Here is a 20,393-nt window from a genome sequence, read left to right as displayed (position 1 = left end):
CATCGTTGGGGTCTGAAGTCAGACATTTTTTTAAACAAAAGAACAGTAAAGATAGGACCACCACAAGTGCTAACAGGAAAACAAAACTCACCAATACTAAACAGGGTTCCCACACCAAGCTGTTAACACCACCGTCCATCTATTCAGGGGAAAGGCCAGCCTGTAAAACCCTCAGTGGCAGAAGCCTTCTACTCTCCAAAGTGAATGAGCAGCAAGCATGTCAGCTGAGGAACTCACTTAGTAAAGTGAAGGCAAAGGGGCATCGAGACAGGGCCACCCAGGCAGTACAAAGTCAGCCAGGGGCACAACCAAGATTACACACGGCCAGGTGAGTCCCTGAGTTAAACCTCAGTCCTGCCAGATTTTTATACAAAGGCAAGATTTCACATGAACACAAACCTCAAGTTTTCTCACGTACAAAATGAAATAAATATCACAGATTGTTGTGGAGATCAAACGGGTTAAGCTACGTGAAAAGAGTAGCAGTGTGCCTAGGCACAAAGTAAATGTTCCACGTTAGTTTACTTCCTTAACAGCTAGCTGATTTGAGGGGTGTGTGTTTGTTTTATCAGGGTTTTAATTATAGCCTTTACTTGGAAAATAGCCTCAATTAAAGAAAAATTTTAAATATTTATATAATTTTAACAGTTACTTTCCTGATTTGAGGTTTTAAGTGACCCACCTCAAGAGGCTTTAGAGAATAGCAGTTTTTAAACTTAATTTTTAAATTTTTTTCAACATTTTAGGAATCTACTGATTATCATCCATGGTTGAAAAGTATATATTCTCTCCAGGAAATTGCACGTACGTATAAGACTTTGCAAGAGATTTCAGAAAGTTCATAGGCGCTGCTCTTAAACTCAAGGAGACCACCTAGGGGCCTATGGGCTTCAGATTAAGAATGTCCAGAAAACTAATAAATTATTTAAACCTGATTAGTTTAAACCTGATTAATTGTACCCGTTGTTTAATTATTTAAACAACAAAACCCACTGTGATAAGAGATAATGCTTAAGGAATGTTTATTATATGCCTGCATCACACTAAGCAATCTAATGAATTACTTTATTCACCTTTGTAACAACCCTTTGAGGTAAACAGTAGTGGTGTGCCCATTTTAGAGGTGAGAAAACTAAGGGTTAGAAAGGTTGATTAACGCATCCTATGTTACACAGGAACTCATCGAGAGAAAAAAATGTTCTCTAAAGGATAATACCCCAAAAACAAAACCAGTCGTTAAAAAAATAATGACTTGGTTCAATCATTCACCAAAGAACATTTGGGCTCTTTCCAGTATTTTTCTATTGTGAATAATGCTGCTATGAACATTTTTTTAATGACTTAAATAAAATAGCTCGACCCACTACTGCAATGTTGTCTTATTTATATATGTTAGCCACTCCACAGAGGTCTTAAACACACAAAAAGATACGACTGAAAAATAAAAATGCTAAATAACTAAATACCCAAGTGAGGAGTACTGATTTTTTACTGAGGAGAGGATGGGTGCACCCAACAAGCATTCCAGCCCGCAGAGCCACATTCATGACAGTGGAAATGAATGTGCATTTTAAATCCCCTTTAAATGGCTGCACCTTCTCTGCTCTGGACAGAGCCTCTGTCACGCCAATTAAACCCCCTGATACTGGGAATAGCTGGCGGTGCGGGATGATCTCTGTCCAGTCTGGGGAGGATCTGGGCAATGTTTTCTTTGCCTTCTCACCTCCCTCCCACCAACTACCAGTAAATCAGTCATTTTTGCTAGAAGACATCGAAGCTAACAGATTCTCGGGAACAAGTAAAAATGTTGCCCTTCTAGCACAAATACTTTTAAAATGAACAGATAAAAAATTAATAAAATTAAATCTTATGAGTTGATGCCATCATTTGTATACAGAGATCACATATACCTGAATATGCAAAGAAAGTTAAATTATGATGCAATCAATGCTATCCTATAAAAACGAAATTAACAAAAACAGTCTATTAGGGAAGACATCTGGTGTATCACGGCAGGAAACGTTAATGATATTGTCTGCAACCCTGTAATCAATTTTTTCTCCCAGTAGCTCTCTCATTACACTGTATTAGATGTGTGTGCCTGCAGGATTTATGAGAGCTCCACACATGGAGGGGAGCTTTGCCAACTGGATCCAATTCAGACCCAGCTCAAATGACTTTGGCAGCATGAAGCGTTGTTAAAGAACAATCAATACGTTAGCTTTATGCAGCATCATCCTGACTGAAAGAAGATTTATCATCGTACTACAGAATCTTCTCCAACCTACATATGATGGTATCTGAGTATACCACCCATCATGAACTTATTTAAATCCCTAGTGGACAGAATATTTTTACTGCTAAAAAAAATAAATACTCGTCATCACTAATGCTAATATAAAAAGTTTACTACATATCAATTATGGGCAAAACTTTAAATCCATTCAGCAAATCCTGGTTAGTGGGTATTGCAGTAAATGAAACAGCCTAACAATGACATTGACACTGATTAGAGAATAAAGATAATATTGGCCTGAAAGATAAAAGCCATTTCTCTCTCTCTCTCTCTCTCTCTCTCTCTCTCTCTCTCTCTCTCTCTCTCTCACACACACACACACACACACACACACACGATGGTAACTGGTAAAGGCTGAAGCTTTTGAAGTATGCAGTCAAGTTGGGACTCTGCTAATTTGTCCCTTAAGATGTCAATATCTCTCCAGGGATTAAAATTAGATTTTTATCCACTACATTGGGTTTTATCTTCCATTGTGAATGGCTATTACATCAAGACTTCCAAGGCTTCCATAATGTGAACCTTTTTCTCTGGTCTAATTCTTGATAAATTACAGTGGCAACTATCTAAACATGAAAATGTTGTGACAATTATTCCTGATTTTATTACAATTATTAATGTCCCATCTCCATTGTCTTGGTCCTCTTCATCTTATGCATGGATGACAGTCCTAGCCACCTAATTGGAACTTTTACAGTCTTTCCCCACTCTACACTCTACCCAATGACTCTTCTTAAGCAGTGATCTGCAGATCGGCCTGCCTGGAATAAAAAAGCCTGCAAAGGCTCTCTTCGGCCTAGTACATAAAATATCACCTTGTCTAACCTTTCAGACCCTCAATGATCCGGCCCCATTTTGTATCCCCACCTCTGCCTCCCAGGACCCACTAACCTGTGCTCTTCTTTGACGTCCTGCGGCATCTTCTCACAACTCCCAGCTTCACCAGGCTCACTGCCTACGTTGCTTATAGGGACACGCCGACACATACACCTGGCGAGCTCCTCCACTCTGCCTGCCCACGTGTTACTGGTGTACCAAAAACACACCCGGCTCCTCAGCACATAGCTACCTTCCCAAAACTTTCCCAAGTGCTGCTACAGGCCATTGGGAGCGCTCTCTTTTCCTAGTCTCAAGATACTAATATGCTTCACGGCAAGTGAACAAGTCGTTGCATATTGCCAGTATCTGGATCTGTGCATGCATGTACGATGGCTATTCTCTTGTGTTATTTCCTATTCAAGCATGAGTTTGAGCCCCAGGGTCCGATCAGGTAAAACAAGGGAAAGACAGGTCTTAACCTTCTTCAGTGACTAACAGCGGTCCATCAGAACAATGAACACCTGTCCTTCAGAAAACTTTAGCATTAAATCCTCAGGAAGGAAGGAAAATGAAGACAGGTGTGTACACCGAGCTTCCAGAAAAGGTGAGGCACACGGCACCAAAGTAACCCTCGTGGATCACTAACACCAGGCCCTGTGCTCCAGGGGACAAAGCGCCGAAGACACTGCATCCTGCTTCACCTCTCGGAACGCCCCACATCGTCACCAGGTAACAGAGGATGTGCCGGGGTACAGCTGAGAGCACTCCATCTACCCCACCCCAACCCAAGCCTTTCAGAACGTTTATTCTGTATCCGGCCCTGCAGAAAAGCCCAGCTACCTCTGAGCCATACTCTACCGAAGGTCACCCGAGAGGGCAGCAGCCCGAACAGTTTAGACTCACGGGCCACAAGTCCCGGTGATCCTGGGGAAAGGCGCAGTCCGCACGCGGACTCAGACTTACCCCCTTTTCCCCTATTTCAGTCGCCAACGTCCATACTCGCTGCTGATTGCCAGCTCCTGCTCCTTGCAGCGGCCCAGCATGCTCTCTGCTGGTGCCAACACCCCTCCACCACCAAGCCCCCCGGCTTCTGGCACTGTCCTAGAGGGGTAAGGCAAGTCCCGTATTTTGCTTCCTCTGTGCGTGTACTTGTTACTCCTTTAAGAACACATACGATACAGCACATTTTTAAAGGGGCTCTGGGGAGGGAGGTGATATGCCTATTTTATACCCTGTGGGATATAAAATATTGATAGCTTTTAAAAACGGGATTCTCCTTACCCCTACAGGCCCTCTCCCGGCTTCAGAAAGATGCTGTGGCGGCTGTGCTGCCACCGGCAGAGAGCATGCTGGGGGGTCGCACAAAGCAGGAGGTGGAGATCTGCAACAGGCCTGGGAGTTGTGGACCTAAAAGAGAAAAAAGTTTTAAGTTAACAGGCCCAATGTCTTCTCATACCCTGGTTACTAGGGGCACTCAGCACACAAGCAGGCAGCTGCACAAATCCTTTAGCAGGTGGCCTCTGAAGTCTCAGCGAATCTGTTCTGCCACTAAAGTTAAACTCCGCTCATCAGTCAGAGCTGCTTCCTTTCTCCAGCGCGAACATACGACCCTCTGGCTCCACACTCTCAGTGTGGGCCTGTCATAAAGCGGTATGGTGTGTGCCCCTCAAAATAACCAAGTTAAGATGTGACACAGTGTCAAAGCACCGTGACAGTGGCATGCTTTGCTTATAATAAAAACAAAAATGCAATGGTGTCAGATAAACACGACTATACAATAAACCACCAGTGGACAAACTGAGCTTTCAGAAGAGTTTCTAAGGAGAGATGCCAGAGGCATAGGACATGTACTTTAGAAGGAAATGCTCAAGGTACTGGGGGCAGGGGGCCTCAAAGAAAGATCCTACCATTTTCTCAAAGTCCTAGTTTAATTTTGTAAAGCTAAAGATAAGGTAAAATACAAAGGCTTAACACCAGAGGGAAAAGAAGACACCATTCAAACAAGCTTTAATTTACTCACAAGGTAAATGTAATGAGCAGACTGGAGCATAAAGTTCAAGAAAGACATTATTTCTTTTAGGGGCAAAATCAGTTTGGTATGTACCGTATGTCTTTTTTTTTTAAAGAAACTTTTAAAACATTTAAAACCAGCAAAAGATTAAAGAGCACCTTCTGAAAGCCAGCACAGTCCTGATAAGTATCAAAAAAGATACTTCAGATCATAGTCTGAATATGTCCCTTTTCAAAAACTCTAGGGAGTACGTAACGTTTCCAAAAACCTAACCAATCCAATTTCATGTTGTTTTTAATGAACTAAAAACCTCATAAAATCCAAATACTTATGTGAATTTCTGTTCTTAAGATGGTTTTTAAATTACAGATAAGCAAACTTTTCATATTAAATCATTTTTAGGGAGTCCTGATACATATAATTCATTTCGAAAAGCTAAGAATCACTCTCTAACAGCTTCCTGTGGTCCAAGATTTTAATATGCTCCATCAACTACTTATTTTCTTTTTATGTCTCTCTGAAAACAAACAAAAAAGATAAATCCCAAGAAAAAGAGCTAATCTTGGGCATGTCTTTATCATGATGCTTTTCTTTTCTGTTCTTTTCTTTCTCTACAGACGACCCTCTAGAGCATCCCAGGCTCCCACACCATATATGCTTTCTATGCGGCCAGTCTCTCACTCCCACTGCCCCCACGGACAGTAAATATACGTGACCTGCATGGACAGCAAGTGTTAGTAGCCATAGCCTTCTCCACCACACACCTCCCACCTCCCCATACCAGCACTGCAAACTTCTAATCAAAGATTCAACTGTGCACTGGAATGTACAGTATACTCAAGATCTTTTAATATAAGCATCAAATAAAAATGAACCTGTGGTTAATCTCTTGCACTAGGAGTTAATCAGACCACTCAAATCCTTATTCATTCAAATCAAGGGTTTTAAACAGAAAGACACTTGGCGAAGCATTTCTAAGCATGTTGGCACTACTTAATGTGCAAAAGTTCAAGTAATTATTAAAACATTTTAAACATAAAAAAAGGCATCATTTCAAAGCATTTCATTATTCTTACTTATGAGTCAGAAAACGCTGACAGTATCTCAGTTGCCCTAATTTTCTTTCGTTTCTTCTAATGGATTTTTTCTTCTATAATTTTGAGTTGGTCCTTAACACAAACGATCACATATACACAAATTACAAATTTCCAGTTCTAAGAAAGAGAGTTGGAATGACAAGATTTTACCAGTATTCTTGCACAGTAGCTCTCTGCAAATATCAGATTGTCTCAAACTTTCTTAAGTTCCTTTTTTAAAAATATCAGAATACCTAGAGTTTTCTGCATTGAAAAATTTTTACATATAGAGAACAGGTTTACTATTAAAATAACATTTTTAGATAAACAGTTTATGGAAGTAAATATAATTAAACTTTTTAAGTGATTTCTTAGAGTCCTAAAATCCAAATAAATTAGGAGAAAATGAATTACCCAACTTCACAGTAATCGTGAACCATTAAAACTTTAAATACCACGTGGCCTACGATGACTGTCAGTCATGACTGAAAACAGACCACTGAGAAACTAAGGAAATGGAACCAATGAGATGTTCTGAGATTACTTATTCCCAAAGCCTCGCTTTGATTTTCACTTGTGTCACCACTTCCTTCCACTTACAAATTGACACTCGTATCATGCGAAGAGGCTGTGGTGATTCAAAATAACTTTCAACATGATTGTCCTATAACTGGGGTGGAGGTGGGGGGCAGGCACAGCAGATACCCAACAACGCGGCATCAGACTATGCCCATCAAACTCAGGGCTAAGCGACAGCATGCCACTCTTAAAATTATCAACTTCAAATTCCAACATGAAAAGGACATTTGATCCTTGCACATATATGTATTATTGGTGGGTTACTCCAAACACAGCATGGAGGAAGCTCAATACCCCATTATAGTTTATCACAATGCTTACTGATGGCAACTAAGCAACCACGACCCTTATTTTAAACAAAGAAGGTGGGGGTAGGGGAAGGCGTGGCCTTTAGAAGAATACTCTAGCACCAAGTCAGTAATTCAAACCTTTTCCCTTTCTTTTTTTACTTTTTTTAAAAAATTGAAGTATATACAACGTACAATATTATATAAGATACAGGTATACAATATAGTGATTCACAGTTTTTAAAGATTATAGTCCATTTCCAGTTACTATAGAATATTCGGTATATTCCGTGTTGTACAATATATCCTTGTACCTTATGTTACACATAATAGTTTGTACCTCTTAATCCCCTACCCCTAGCTTGCCCCTCCTCTCTTCCCTCTCCCCACTGATACACTAATTTGTTCTCTATATCTGTAAGTCTGTTTCTTTTTTTTAATTATAGTCACTAGTTTGTTGTATTTTTTAGATTCCACACTGAAGTGATACCACACAGTGCTTGTCTTTCTCTGTCTGACTTACTTCACTTAGCAAAGGACCCTCCAAGTCCATTCATGTTGTTGCAAATGGCAAAATTTCCTTCTTTTTTCCAACTTTTTCTTGACACAGAAATCACTGTATAAGAGCACCGTCCCACCGATGCACCCACTCCTGACAGGTGAGGACAATTAAACTAACAAAAAGGAACAACTCTTTAAACAACTGTCTCTGCTGTACTTTCCACTAAGTAAGATGTACCTCCTCACTCTATAAACTGAAAACACTTGATAACAAACTTCAAAGTCTTCACTTCATTATCCAACACTACACTCAAGTCACAAAGCTGTAACCAAGTGGTACTGACCTTTTTACAGGGAATGAACAAAGAGGGTAAAGAGAAAAAGAAACTACAAATAGACTCAATTCTGCAGGCCTAATGTGAGGGACTATAAAAAACCAAAAGAGAAAACAGCTACTGTTTCACACAGAAACAAATCATCACATCCTATGGCATTTTTCATATCAGCTGGCCTTCTCTGGGATGTTTACATATAGACTAAGCCCTCGTTTATCTTTGCTAAAAGTCAGTGACATAGAAAATTCAAAACAGAATAATGCCTAAAGAATGTTATGACTTTGGCTACACTTACATAAACTTCCTGAAGAAAATTAAAACTGAGGTTGAACGTATTTTTAGAATTTTATTATTTAAATATATAAAATACTACACATTGCAGGCTAACTAAAGGTAAAGAAGCAGATCTCTTTGGCCTGTTTAATAAACAGGTTAATTTGTAGTTAATGCATGGACTGTATCAAACTACTACTAAAGATTTTTGAAAACTTTATCCAGTCAATTTTTTCCACTGAAATGTAACTTCATTCAATACTCAGTAAATATTTAGTATGGATCTTATATGGGCAATGTATTTATACATCAATGAATAAAACAGACGTGGTGGTAACTGCCTTTACAAAGCTTAAACCTAGAGCGCCAACTAAATGTCAACGGCACGATCATCCCATGGCCCAGGCACTGCACTATCCACTTTGTAGGCTTGATCTGTTAATCTAAAAACAACCCAGCTTCAAGGTAGGTGCTTTATATCCCAACTTCATAGGTAAGTACAGCAAGGTTAGGAGGATTTAGTGTCTTGCCCAAGGTCATGGAAAATAGCAACTGATGGAACAGACCAGCTGATGTCAAATTCCAGCTCCCAACCCATGCACTCTACCATCCCCCAACTCAGTCCCAGAATCACATCTAAAATTCTGAATTAGCCATGTTCAAATTAATGCAGATTTCCTGCCCCCCACCCCAAAAAGTTTTCAATACAAGGCTGACCTAACATTAAAATGCCCATTTCCTGAATGCCCATATACCATACATTCTGTGCTGAGTGGTCACATCAACCAAGCTGGGATTAAATAACTGTGGTGTATAATACATAAATGCTAATTAACTCATTATGTGTACATACATATGTACACAAGAGTGCATGTTAACGAAACCTCCCTTATCTCCCAGCATTATCTATGTAAAGGTCTCTAACAAAAAAAACGAGAAGGTATGGTTACTTATTCTCAGTAAGTTTTCATTTTAAAGAAGGAAAAGCAGCTTCTTGCTTTTAATACACTTCTGAGAAACTCAATTTGGTGGAGAGAAGGCAATTTCAACGGTAAGTGGAACCTAAGCTGAAGCCCCTGATTGCTGCACTGGGGTAACCAGACTTTGCGTAGGGTTACAGGTACAGACCAGGAACTGGAAGGGAACTCCAAATGTTCCTCCCCCAGCTGCTCACATTCGACTGTGAAACGAAGAGGTGTACACAGCGCTGCACCTTAACGAGCTCGGCCCCCCACTCACAGCAGCAATGGAGATGTGCCTTCACCAAGGTAACAAGTGGCAGGTGCCCTCCACTACTCCACGTTCAAAGTCAGCACGGAGAATGTATGCTGTTAGGGACAGAAACGACACAAGACCACATGCATCCGTGCAGGGCAGTGACAACACACTGAGCCCTAAAAGGTCAACTGGAAATAGCCTAACATCACCAAAGACATATCCCCAACTCTAAGGAATCTCAGGTTTAATTTTAAAGACAATTACATTTTAATAGGCCAAATAGGAGCAAAAACGAATCAATGGTATCTGCTCAAAATAATATTTGTAATAATTGCCTCTCCGACCTGAAAATTCATTTCATGTAACAGCTAAAGAATTGATAATTATATAACTCAAGGAAACAAACATCATATTTTTTCTATTTAACAAAGGATAGAAATTCATTAGGAATCCACACAGAATTCCCATGCAGAGTATTAGAGGAATGGCTTCAACTACTTATCTGTGAATGAAGAATTAGGTACGAAGCACCACTATTAGAGCCAGACAAGGAACAAGGATCCTTGGTGTTATGCTGAATGGAAACCACTAATCTCAATAATCTCCTTGTTAAGCATTCTCAGAAGCCATGATTATTTCTAGATAGCAAATTAATTCTATTATGCTAAGGCCTGGACTTCTATAAAAATGGAATCTTACTGTTTTTTAGTAAAAGTAAGGAACCTTTCTCTTAGGACATTACGTGAATGGCTTCCTCCACATCAGTCCTACTCAGTGTTCCCCAAAGAGGGCTGACATCCAGTAACACCACAGCCACTGTCTGTCCAATCACAACCTAAGATCACTGAGGGAAGGAACTATACCTTACATTCTTCAGTCCCCCTCATGGTGCTGCGCTCAACAAAGAACACACAGAACACACCGTAGGCTTTTAACAAATGCCTGTCGAAGGCACTGGTGATAACCCAAGACGCTCCTAACTGCACTCTGGGATATACTGCTCCGTGGTGACAGTGACTCATTCGGGAACAAAACCCTCAAAGCAAACACAGTGACCTAGAAAAGCTATGGGAGCACAGCACATGCAGATGTGATCGCAGGCTCTTTCAGTTATGGTTACTAGAGATCTGCTCAAGCTGGCCCAAGAAAAGAGCCCCCTACTCAGAACAGACAATAAGGAGAATCTAAGAATCCAACGGGAAGAAGCACCAATACAGCAGGACTCGAGGAGAGCACTCGTGCTCACTCGCTCTCTCCCCCACCCTCTCTCTCCCTCTCTCTCTCTCTCTCTCTCTCCCTCTCTCCCTCTCTCTCCCTCCCTCTCTCTCTCTGCCCCCTCTCTCTCCCTCTCTCCCTCTCTCTCCCTCTCCCCCTCTCTCCCCCCTCCCCCTCTCCCTCTCTCTTTCCCTCTCTCCCTCTCTCCCTCTCCCTCTCTCCCTCTCCCTCTCTCCCTCTCTCTCTCTCCCTCTCCCCCTCCCTCCCTCCCTCTCTCTCCCTCCCTCTCTCCCTCTCTCTCCCTCTCTCCCTCCCTCCCTCCTTCTCTCCCTCTCTCTCCCTCTCCCTCTCCCTCTCTCTCTCTCTCTCTTCCCGCACAGCTGCTCCAACCTTCTGCTTCTCCCAGCTTCCTGCCCTTCCTGTTCACCCAGTGCCTCTGACAGTCCCAAAACACATCTTGTTCTCAAAACTCACCATGCTAAAAGGACTGATTCTAATTTATGGTATAAACCAAGAAATACATCTCTCAGTTAAACCTCAAACCATAAAAAGATAAAATACATAATTAATCAACAACATGTCAAAGCTATTGGGTTTTTGTTTTCCACTGTTCCGCTTGCCATGCATGGTATTTGCTGTGGGCAAAACCAACTCCAATTTCTTCTTTTTGAAATCTTGCAAAGAAACAAAGAACATTTCCTTCTGTTCATCTTTTCCCCTTCTAGGTTAAGCTGAAGGAAAAGACGTCTATGATTATTCTTATCTATTACGTTATCTTTTTATAAGTAGTATTGAGAAACAAGGAAAGAAAGTGGGTATCCAGACAATAAACATATTCCTTCCAGGAGCAAATATTTCTTCAACATCCCTGTTATTCTTACACAAAAACTGTAAATACATGCTGAACACAGAACTCAAACAAAAACATCTGACATAGCAATATGTGACTTAGAAAAAGGTATCTAAACCTGTAGCACCCCACTTCCCACGCTGTTTCTGCAGACAGCTTTAATGTGCTGTACTAGACCAATCTTGATGACATAAGTTTCAGCTTTTATTGCTGTTAATACCCTGAGCAATTACTGTAGCTCAGCAGGAACCTCTGCCCCAACAGCAACTATCACATTGTAATCAGCATTTCCTAAGAGACGCCATTCAAACACGAAGGCACCTGCTAACGTGGAAAAATTGTACAAAAGGGGCTCAGACTCTAATAGGTAAAAGGAAAATCTTTGCAGTTTTATTTCACAGCTGTATATCTTTTCCATGGTGCAGTGGTATTATATCTGGTAAAAATCACACACAAAGACAACAAGCAGGGAAAGAGCAGTAGCAGCACCACTAGCAAAAGAAAACTCTTCAGGAAACAAGGCCACCGCCCAGACTTGCAGATGTCAGTGCAGCAGCTATAAAAAACAACCTTTGGAAGGCAACATATAATAAATAGCAAAGACCTCTAAAAAATGGTAAAACCTCATGTTGACATAAAATCTGAGCAGAAAGCATGTGATTTACAAGATTAAACCGCAAGGCCACCTTGTAAAACTAGAAGGTAAAAGCAGCCTACCAAGAATAAAGAAATCTTAGCAGTAAATGGCCCATTTTACTTTCTTTTAAAGTAGCAAAAAGCATGTTATTACTTACGTGATAATTTTTGAACAAAGAAAAAAGAAATGGCACGCAACTTTTTTTTACTAGTGGGACATTTGGAGTCGTTTAGAATGCATTAAAAAAAAAAAAAAAAAACACTAAGGAGAGCTTCCCTGGTGGCGCAGTGGTTGAGAGTCCACCTGCCGATGCAGGGGACGTGGGTTCGTGCCTCGGTCCGGGAGGATCCCACATGCCGCGGAGTGGCTGGGCCCGTGAGCCATGGTCGCTGAGCCTGCGCGTCCGGAGCCTGTGCTCCGCAACGGGAGAGGCCACAGCAACGAGAGGCCCGCGTACCACAAAAAAAAAAAAAAAAAAAAAAAAAAAAAAAAAAAAAGGAGATGCAGAGTTCAGACTACATTACTTTTCTTTAGGCTGAAATATCACATACAATGTATGTCAGAGCACAAGTATTATCAAAAGTTACAAAGCGTTTTGGAAATAATGGCTTTCACAGATATTGACACGTATCTCTACAAAGCTAAAGAATCAGGATTTCTCCAGACCTAAGAATGTACACAGTGGTTCACAACCTTCAAGTACAGTAAGTCCCCTACATACGAACATTCAAGTTGCGACCTTTCAAAGACGCAAACGTACATTCGCATGTGCAATCACGTAAATTAGTGTGTGTGTCTGGCATACATTGTCATGTGCGTGCATCCTCTACAAGTGGTTGTGCTTTTGTGTACTTTACTGTACAGTACAGTATACAGTAGTACAGTATCTTTATTTCAAGCCCAGGATGTCTGCAAGCAAGCGTAAAAGCAGCGGTACATAGCCAATTATGTTAGGCTAACTTTGTTGGACTTAGGAACCCACTCTCGGAACGGAACTCGTTCGTATGTAGGCGACTTACTGTCCAGGATCCTTTCTTAACATCTAAATGTTTCAAAAGATTCCCCAAATGACACTACTTCGATAGCACTTCACATAACAATTGCTTGAGGAAAATACATAATAAAGTGATTCTTAACTATGTACTGTCATTGAATAAGTTAATTTTAAAAATCACAGCAGCATATTAATACATTTGAAAAGCAGTTGTACAGACACGTGTGAAGTATATTTATTTAATTTATTTGAGACTGAGAATGCTTATTTACAGACCTCTGCAAAATCTCTCCGGGTATCAGGGGATCCAAAGCCCCAAGTGTGAGAACCAGTGGTCTAAAAACAAGAGATTTCATACCGGGCAATACTGGCACTTAGGTACCCGTGAAAGGTTTTTAATGAGAAAGTACTATAGCTCTATCATCCCCAAGCCAAACTTCCTTCCCCGACCTCCACCACGGGAGACACCCAGAAAAGGTTCAAGATACACTCCATATTTGCTTAAAATACCTAAGTAAATTACTATTGCCACAGAAAATCATCTCTGGCCCATTTATATTCTCTTTTTTACCCCAACTCATCATCAAATCCAAAGTTTATTTTACATCAGGTTCTTCACAGTGGCTGAGAAAAAATGAACTACTACAGGAGCTCAAGGGAATCTCTGAAATTGTTGTCAGAACAGCTACTAAATGAATAAAAACTTCAGAAACGTCTGTCTACACTTAGTGTTATAAAGCTGATTACTGCCTTATTTGAGTGCTGCAGTCACCAGGCAGTCAGCACTCAGAGGTCAACAAGTCAATAGGATAGCGAAGCAATCAAAAGAGACAGCCAGTGGAACTGGGAAAAGAGAAAGTACGGAGTAGAATCAACAGCACATGAAAAGATGCTTACCAGTTTGAAGTCTTGGATGCTACAGATGAAATACGGTGTGTTTGGCCTCCGACTCTCGATATACACACAGTCTTTAAAAGAAAAAGAAAATTTAAAACAATGGCATTTACCTTTAATGGATCAAAGACAGGGCCCATAAAGCCACTGCATAAATAAATAAATGACAAAGCACATGCCTTTTATAGAAAATAAATTTTTAAAGGTGATATTAAATGACAAATAATTTTAAGCTAAAGGAAAACAGCTCTTGGGTTCTTTTTGACCACTTTCTGATAATTTAAATAACTTGATAAAGACTCAATTATTGTTTCCAGCATCTCTGAACAAGGGGGAGTGGGAATCCCATGAGATTATCCATAGTCAGATGGAGAAACCTCGATAAAGGGAATTACTTGCTCAAGGTTACAGACCAAGACAAAACCTTGAATATCTTACTCAGATAGATGCTCCCCGTCTTCACAAAGAGAAACAGCTTTGCCAAGTGCTGCTTTATTTTTAATAAATATTTTGTGAGGAAATAAGTGAAATATGTAAAGAAGACTAGCTTGAACATGCTATGACAACGACCTTTTCACACACATGAAGAAAAAGAAAACCAATCTAGTATCTTATGGATAACTTTCTATTAAATTTTAACCTGAACATATTTTCTAATAGTAAAGAAAACCAAGGCAGCCGATCAGAGATGGAATGAAGTAAACCAAATTAGATTTTCCTCGGGGAAGAAGAGCCGTTTCTTAAACTACATTTGACATGGCGGTGGCTGGGTAATTAGTTTTGATGCTCTCAACAGCTGGAGTCTAAAGGTTATTTTTTAAAATGACCAGTTAAGACATTTTTTTTTTAAAGAAGCAAAGATTTTAAGGGAAGCAGTGACTATAAAGGAATGTACAAACGCTCCACACTACAACCGAAGATCATCATAAAGCTCAGGACAGGAAAACCTATGCGTTATTTACTCACAAGTAAAGGCATCTGCAGTCAATCAAATTTTCTAGGGAGAGCGACCATGATGCCCACGTTTAAAATGCCACGTATTTTTATCCTTCCTCAGGACCCTTCACAACAAACGTGTCTTAGAGGAACTCTAGACGCTGGAGAACACAGGCAGGTTCCTCTACCGCTCCATTTCACACGTGTTAACACCACCCTCCCCAGCAAAAAGCAAAGGAGCAGAGGTTTGGAGCCCTCGATCCAGTGGGACTTCTGGTCCCACCACAGGGGCTAGCAGACCCACTAGGAGGCAGAACAGGAAGAAAGACACGAAGAAGACTAAAGGCCACTTCCTTCCAAGAAACTTTCTGAAAGACATCAGGATTCTTGTAGCCCAAAGTCATTACAGAAAAAGAAGAAATCTGAAAGCCAATCACTTAGGCATCCAGAATCTCCCAACAGATTTCTCTACTCAGATGTAGGCTCAACAACAGCAATTCCATCTCTGAATCCATATAAAACAGCAGCTCAGGAATGAACTGCTGACTGAGCTTTCTATCTTGCTCCAAAGTCCAGGATGCTGGGGAAAAAAACTCTGTTCAACATTCAGGCAACATCCACTTAACACACTTATCACCTTAAGGGACAAAGAAGAGATCGCTTCCCACTGTGGTAGAGAGTTCTCTACCTAAGCCCTAACTTGCTATTCAAGTAAAAACTGAAGAAACCCATTCCCTAAATAAAAACTGTAGCTCCGACTTGCACAGTGTGGGGACAACCCAAGCTTCTTAATTTCTGTGTTCCAATCCTTGCTGTACCCACTGCCAGCATTTCACATCTCTAGATATCCACTGTTTCTTCATCTCACCTGAACACAAATCACAGCCCATATGCCCTCTTCTTCCTATCACCTCCTACAGAAGGAAGTATTTTCTGTATCTCATAAGGTTACACTGTCATACCTAACTACTATTCACTGACTTCAAAACTAACAGGTCCCTTCCTAACTAATGATCTCCACTTTCTTAAAGCTCACGTGACAAAAAAAAAAACTTGCTGTATTCGATGGTCTGATCCCACATCACATCTCGCCCTCCCCTAGGCTGCACCGCCTTAAAGAAACACCATCTCCGTACCCCATCCATACCAAACCTTCTTTATTCCTTCATTCTTACAAGCACCTGCAACCTGATAATGAGTTCCCTCCAGGGGCAGTAAATTCTCATGACTCCTCTGTAAAGAAACAACAACATCTCCTCTCCTTGATGTAAAATTTCCTCTCCTTTATATAAAGTTGACAACTTACATCCCCTGTGTGGTCAGTTACTGGCAGTCAGATGGTCTGCACTGTGTACCTCACTATCAATTTTGAGCTTAAAGAAACCAAACTTACTCATTTCTGCATTCACCCCCCCAAGGACTAATGTCTGACACTGGGGTTGGTAAGACTAGACAGAACTGAAATCAATGACAGATGGTTAGATAGTGAGGATTATGAATAACTTTATTCCTTTTACACAAAGAAAAGCTTTATATTCTTTTCTCATAATCAGCAGAACCAGTATTACTATAAACACTCTTACATAAAGTAAAAACATAAAGTAGCTATTAACTTGTATATTAAAAAGCTTTCCAGAATAGGAGAGAGAATCTATATTCTTTCATTTCTCAACTACAAATTTACATTCAGGAAAATGATTATCTCTAAATATACCTGAACGTATATCTGTTAGAGAAGAAAGGAAAGGAATATGCTGGGATGTCAAGGACAACTACTGATATCCCTTTGCCTAAACACTTCTCCGTGGTCTTACTGGAGGCTGCCCTGCAGCCCTGGCCTGAGGAACGCTGCCATGAGGAATAAGGCAGTGGAAGACAGCAGATCCACAAACTTAACATATGGAATTACCACGTTTACTTATCAATGCCTTATTACTAGATAAAAAGTCACCTCTTTCTGTTTAAAAAGTTATCGTGGCAACCCAAACTGACCCAAAGCTATAAATCCAGATATGAGATTCCAATGCACAAGGCTAGTGATATGTAAAGCAGGTCACTGCTGTCAAGTGATCTCTATTAGTATTTTGAAACTTTTTTTTTTTTTTTTTTTTTGGTACGCGGGCCTCTCACTGCTGTGGCCTCTCCCATTACGGAGCACAGGCTCCGGACGCGCAGGCTCAGCGGCCATGGCTCACGGGCCCAGCCGCTCCGCGGCACGCGGGATCCTCCCGGACCGGGGCACGAACCCTCGTCCCCTGCATTGGCAGGCAGACTCTCAACCACTGCGCCACCAGGGAAGCCCAGTATTTTGAAACTTTTATGTGAAAAGGTCTGACTGAACTTATTTTCAAAATTATCGTCAAAATTAAGTGACAACACTTAGAGTTTATTTTACACAAATGGTCATAAAACACACAATGACCAAGATCAGAGGTTATTAAAATTCTTGACATGAATTAAAAATTTTCACATGTCAAACTTGCCATAGGAATAGGGAAAAATACATTGTTTTGATTTGATTTTTCTAAATCATTTTAAAAAATGAAAGCATGAAAAATTATTGTAGAGTCAAACTTTTCTTTTTAACCCTCCCATAAAAAATAGGGGGATCTAACTAAAAGACAATACATCCTAAAAACAATTTGGAATTTAAGTCTCGCACACACACAAAGATCTACTTATTATTGCTCTTAATGATTTTCAAAACAAGGTTAAATAAGGCCATATAACTCAGAAATATTTCCCTCTTGTCTTATTAATTAAGCAGCTATTTAAGAAAATAACTTTACATAGATGTTTACAGTTAGCACAAAAATAAAGTGTTTTATCTGGAAAGAGAATGATGAAAACCTAAGTCAATATAAAAAGGAACAAAACTGGGTCATTTGTGGAGACGTGGATGGACCTAGAGTCTGTCATACAGAGTAAGTCAGAATGAGGAAAACAAATAACATATATTAATGCATATATGTGGAATCCAGAAAAATGGTGCAGGTGGACCTATCTGCAGGGCAGGAATAGAGACGCAGACGTAGAGGATGGATGTGTGGACAGGACGCAGGGGCGGGGCCAAATAGGGAGATTAGGGTTAACATATATATGCTACCATGTGTCAAACAGAGAGCTGGTCCGAACCCGGGAGCTCAGCTCGGTGCTCTGTGGTGACCTAGATGGGGGGGAGGGGGGGAGGGGGGGAAAGGGAGGTCCAAGAGGAAGAGGACATATGTATACATACAGCTGATTCACTTTGTTGTACAGCAGAAACAAATACAACACTATAAAGCAACTATACCCCAATTTTTAAAAAAATCATTAAAAAAAAACTCACTTGGGATACGCCCAGCAATCTTTTAAAGCCAAAATGATTTGCCAACAATTTTTCATGCAATTTATGGGAGCATGGATTGTCTGAAGTTGGCTATAAAATTGGTTTCAGTCAGTTGGATATTGATCCTCAACCTGAAAATTCCCCATGGCCAACACAAGTACTGCAGATACCTTTTTTTGAAAAAAAGAAAAAGAGTCTTTAAAAAAGAAAGCAAGCTAGCAGTTCTGAAAGAAATGAGCAAAGCCGATGCGACCCATTAAGTGCATAATGCGCATTTTCAAAATTACCCATATGAAAATGCGTATTTACCAGATTGAGCTAACGGCTGCTGCAGGGCAAATACATATATTTTTAATCTTAAAATCAGCAAGCCCGAAATGGGCCAGAAAAAAATGAGTGAGGCTACTACCATCAATATCAATTATTCCAAACAAAACAGGATAACAAATTTTTTTCTTTACCAGCGTGTCTGCAAATGAAACCACGGGTCTAGGTTAAGATTTATTTCCTAACATGTAGCCTCTGCCTGGTAACGGATCACACGATTAAGTGGCCTCAAATCCTGTGTTCACAATGTGGGCAATGATATTGAACAGGGCGATTCTGGCTGTCTCTCACAACCTCAACATAGCTTTGTGTCCAAGAATCTCTTGTGCCATCTGCTAACAACAGAGCATTTGCTATGCTAGAGAAGGAAGTCAGCCAAAACGCAAAGGCAGATTCTGGAGGCAAAGAAAGCCCTCTCTGCTTTTTCAACCCTCAGCAAATCAGCAGCCTTATGTAAATAGAGCAAGAGCAGGGTCCTCTCAAGGGTAAAAACCACAGCCTGAAGCATCAGGCAGTTTGTCATCCTGAAATACCAAGAGCCTGTCAGCATCCTTCCTGACAGCCTCTGCACAAGCACAGTGGACACTGACTCTGCCCACTAACCAAGCAAGTGGCAGACGATGCTCAGCCACGGGCTCTGTCCCAGGAAAGAATTTCTTTCTCCGTGAACGTATTTCTGCCTATTAACCTTTGAAATATTGGGTTAGCCAAAAAGTTTGTTCGCATTTTCCATAACATCTTACTTTTTTCCTTTCTGGCCAACCCAATACCTTCTCGCCCCTCTGCAAAGCATGACAATGCCACTCTAACATAATTTCCAATAGAAAACCTTTCCTTATGAAGAGCACGCGTGAACAAAGCCTTTCTCACAAACAAATTCCCCAGAGACCCAGCTGGGTGGCACAGCAGTGGCCATGGAGGTTGGCCCTCGGGACCGCTCTGCTCTCCGGCTGTCCCTTCCTCTTACACAGGATTCCTCCACCGTCGACACTCTGACTACTCCATCAGCTAACAGCAGCTGGTCTAACACTGCAGAATAAAGTCCACAAGCATCTTGCCAGTTAATATGGATGCTTCCAAATTTCCAACACACAAAAGGGTGTGTGTGCATGAGCACGCATGCACACACTAGCAACTACTCTGAAAGCCCGATACCCGAATCCCAATGCCCCCCGTGCGCCACCTGGCCTCTTTCAGAGCCTCGCATCTTGCTTCCTGCTCTCTATAAGAGCCACACCTGTCACCACGCCTCACCTCTCTAAACGATATACTACTACCTTCCGCACGGTAGACACTCAAAAACTACACGAGGAACAAATGAATTGAATGAAAATATTAAAACAGAAAAGAAGTTACAAAAGATCCTAGCAAGAAGGCTGTGCTCTAGCAATATCAACATAAAAGATGTGGTTTTCTAGTAAATACTTCTTTAAGAAATATGACTTCCCTGGTGGTCCATCCAGTGGTTAAGACTCTGCGCTTCCACTGCAGGGGGCACGGGTTCGATCCCTGGTCAGGGAAGTTCCGCGTGCCATGCAGTGTGGCCAAAAAAATAAAAAAAAGAAAGAAAAAAGAAATAACTCAATTGCAGGATGACCTACTTTTAGTTTTCTGCTAGATATTTTTGTGGGGAAGGGATATTTGCATTGTCTGGGAATAGTGGAGAACTTAAAAGGGAAAAGGAAAAAAAAATTGGGAAAACAGCACCTCTGTAAGTGAAATCTTGTTAGTCCTTACCCTTTTCCTGTCTTTTGACCCTGAAAACTGTGTCACCAAAATTGGCTTGATAACATCCTCTTAAAGATTCTAATATCTCA

The 20,393-nt window shown here is 40.8% G+C and overlaps 1 protein-coding gene across 6 annotated transcripts in view; it reads right to left on the bottom strand.

Moving 5' to 3' along the window:
* Positions 1 to 20,393, bottom strand: part of RERE (arginine-glutamic acid dipeptide repeats) — a 437,697-nt gene that overhangs the window by 213,150 nt on the left and 204,154 nt on the right. For 5 of the 6 annotated variants that reach the window (XM_081215086.1, XM_081215082.1, XM_081215088.1 and 2 more), the window contains 2 exons: positions 13,989 to 14,059; positions 4,397 to 4,522 (listed from right to left, as the gene is read on the bottom strand). In XM_081215086.1, the coding sequence (XP_081071212.1) occupies positions 4,397 to 4,522; positions 13,989 to 14,059 (197 nt within the window). The remainder of the gene's footprint in view (positions 1 to 4,396; positions 4,523 to 13,988; positions 14,060 to 20,393) is intronic. The other variant, XM_081215089.1, reaches the window with a different exon arrangement.

The sequence above is a fragment of the Mesoplodon bidens genome (genome assembly GCF_964165515.1).
Source record: "Mesoplodon bidens genome assembly, chromosome: 2".
Classification (NCBI taxonomy): Eukaryota; Metazoa; Chordata; class Mammalia; order Artiodactyla; family Ziphiidae; genus Mesoplodon; species Mesoplodon bidens.
Note: the sequence above shows the minus strand (reverse complement) of the source record. Positions and strands in the feature narration are given on the sequence as shown.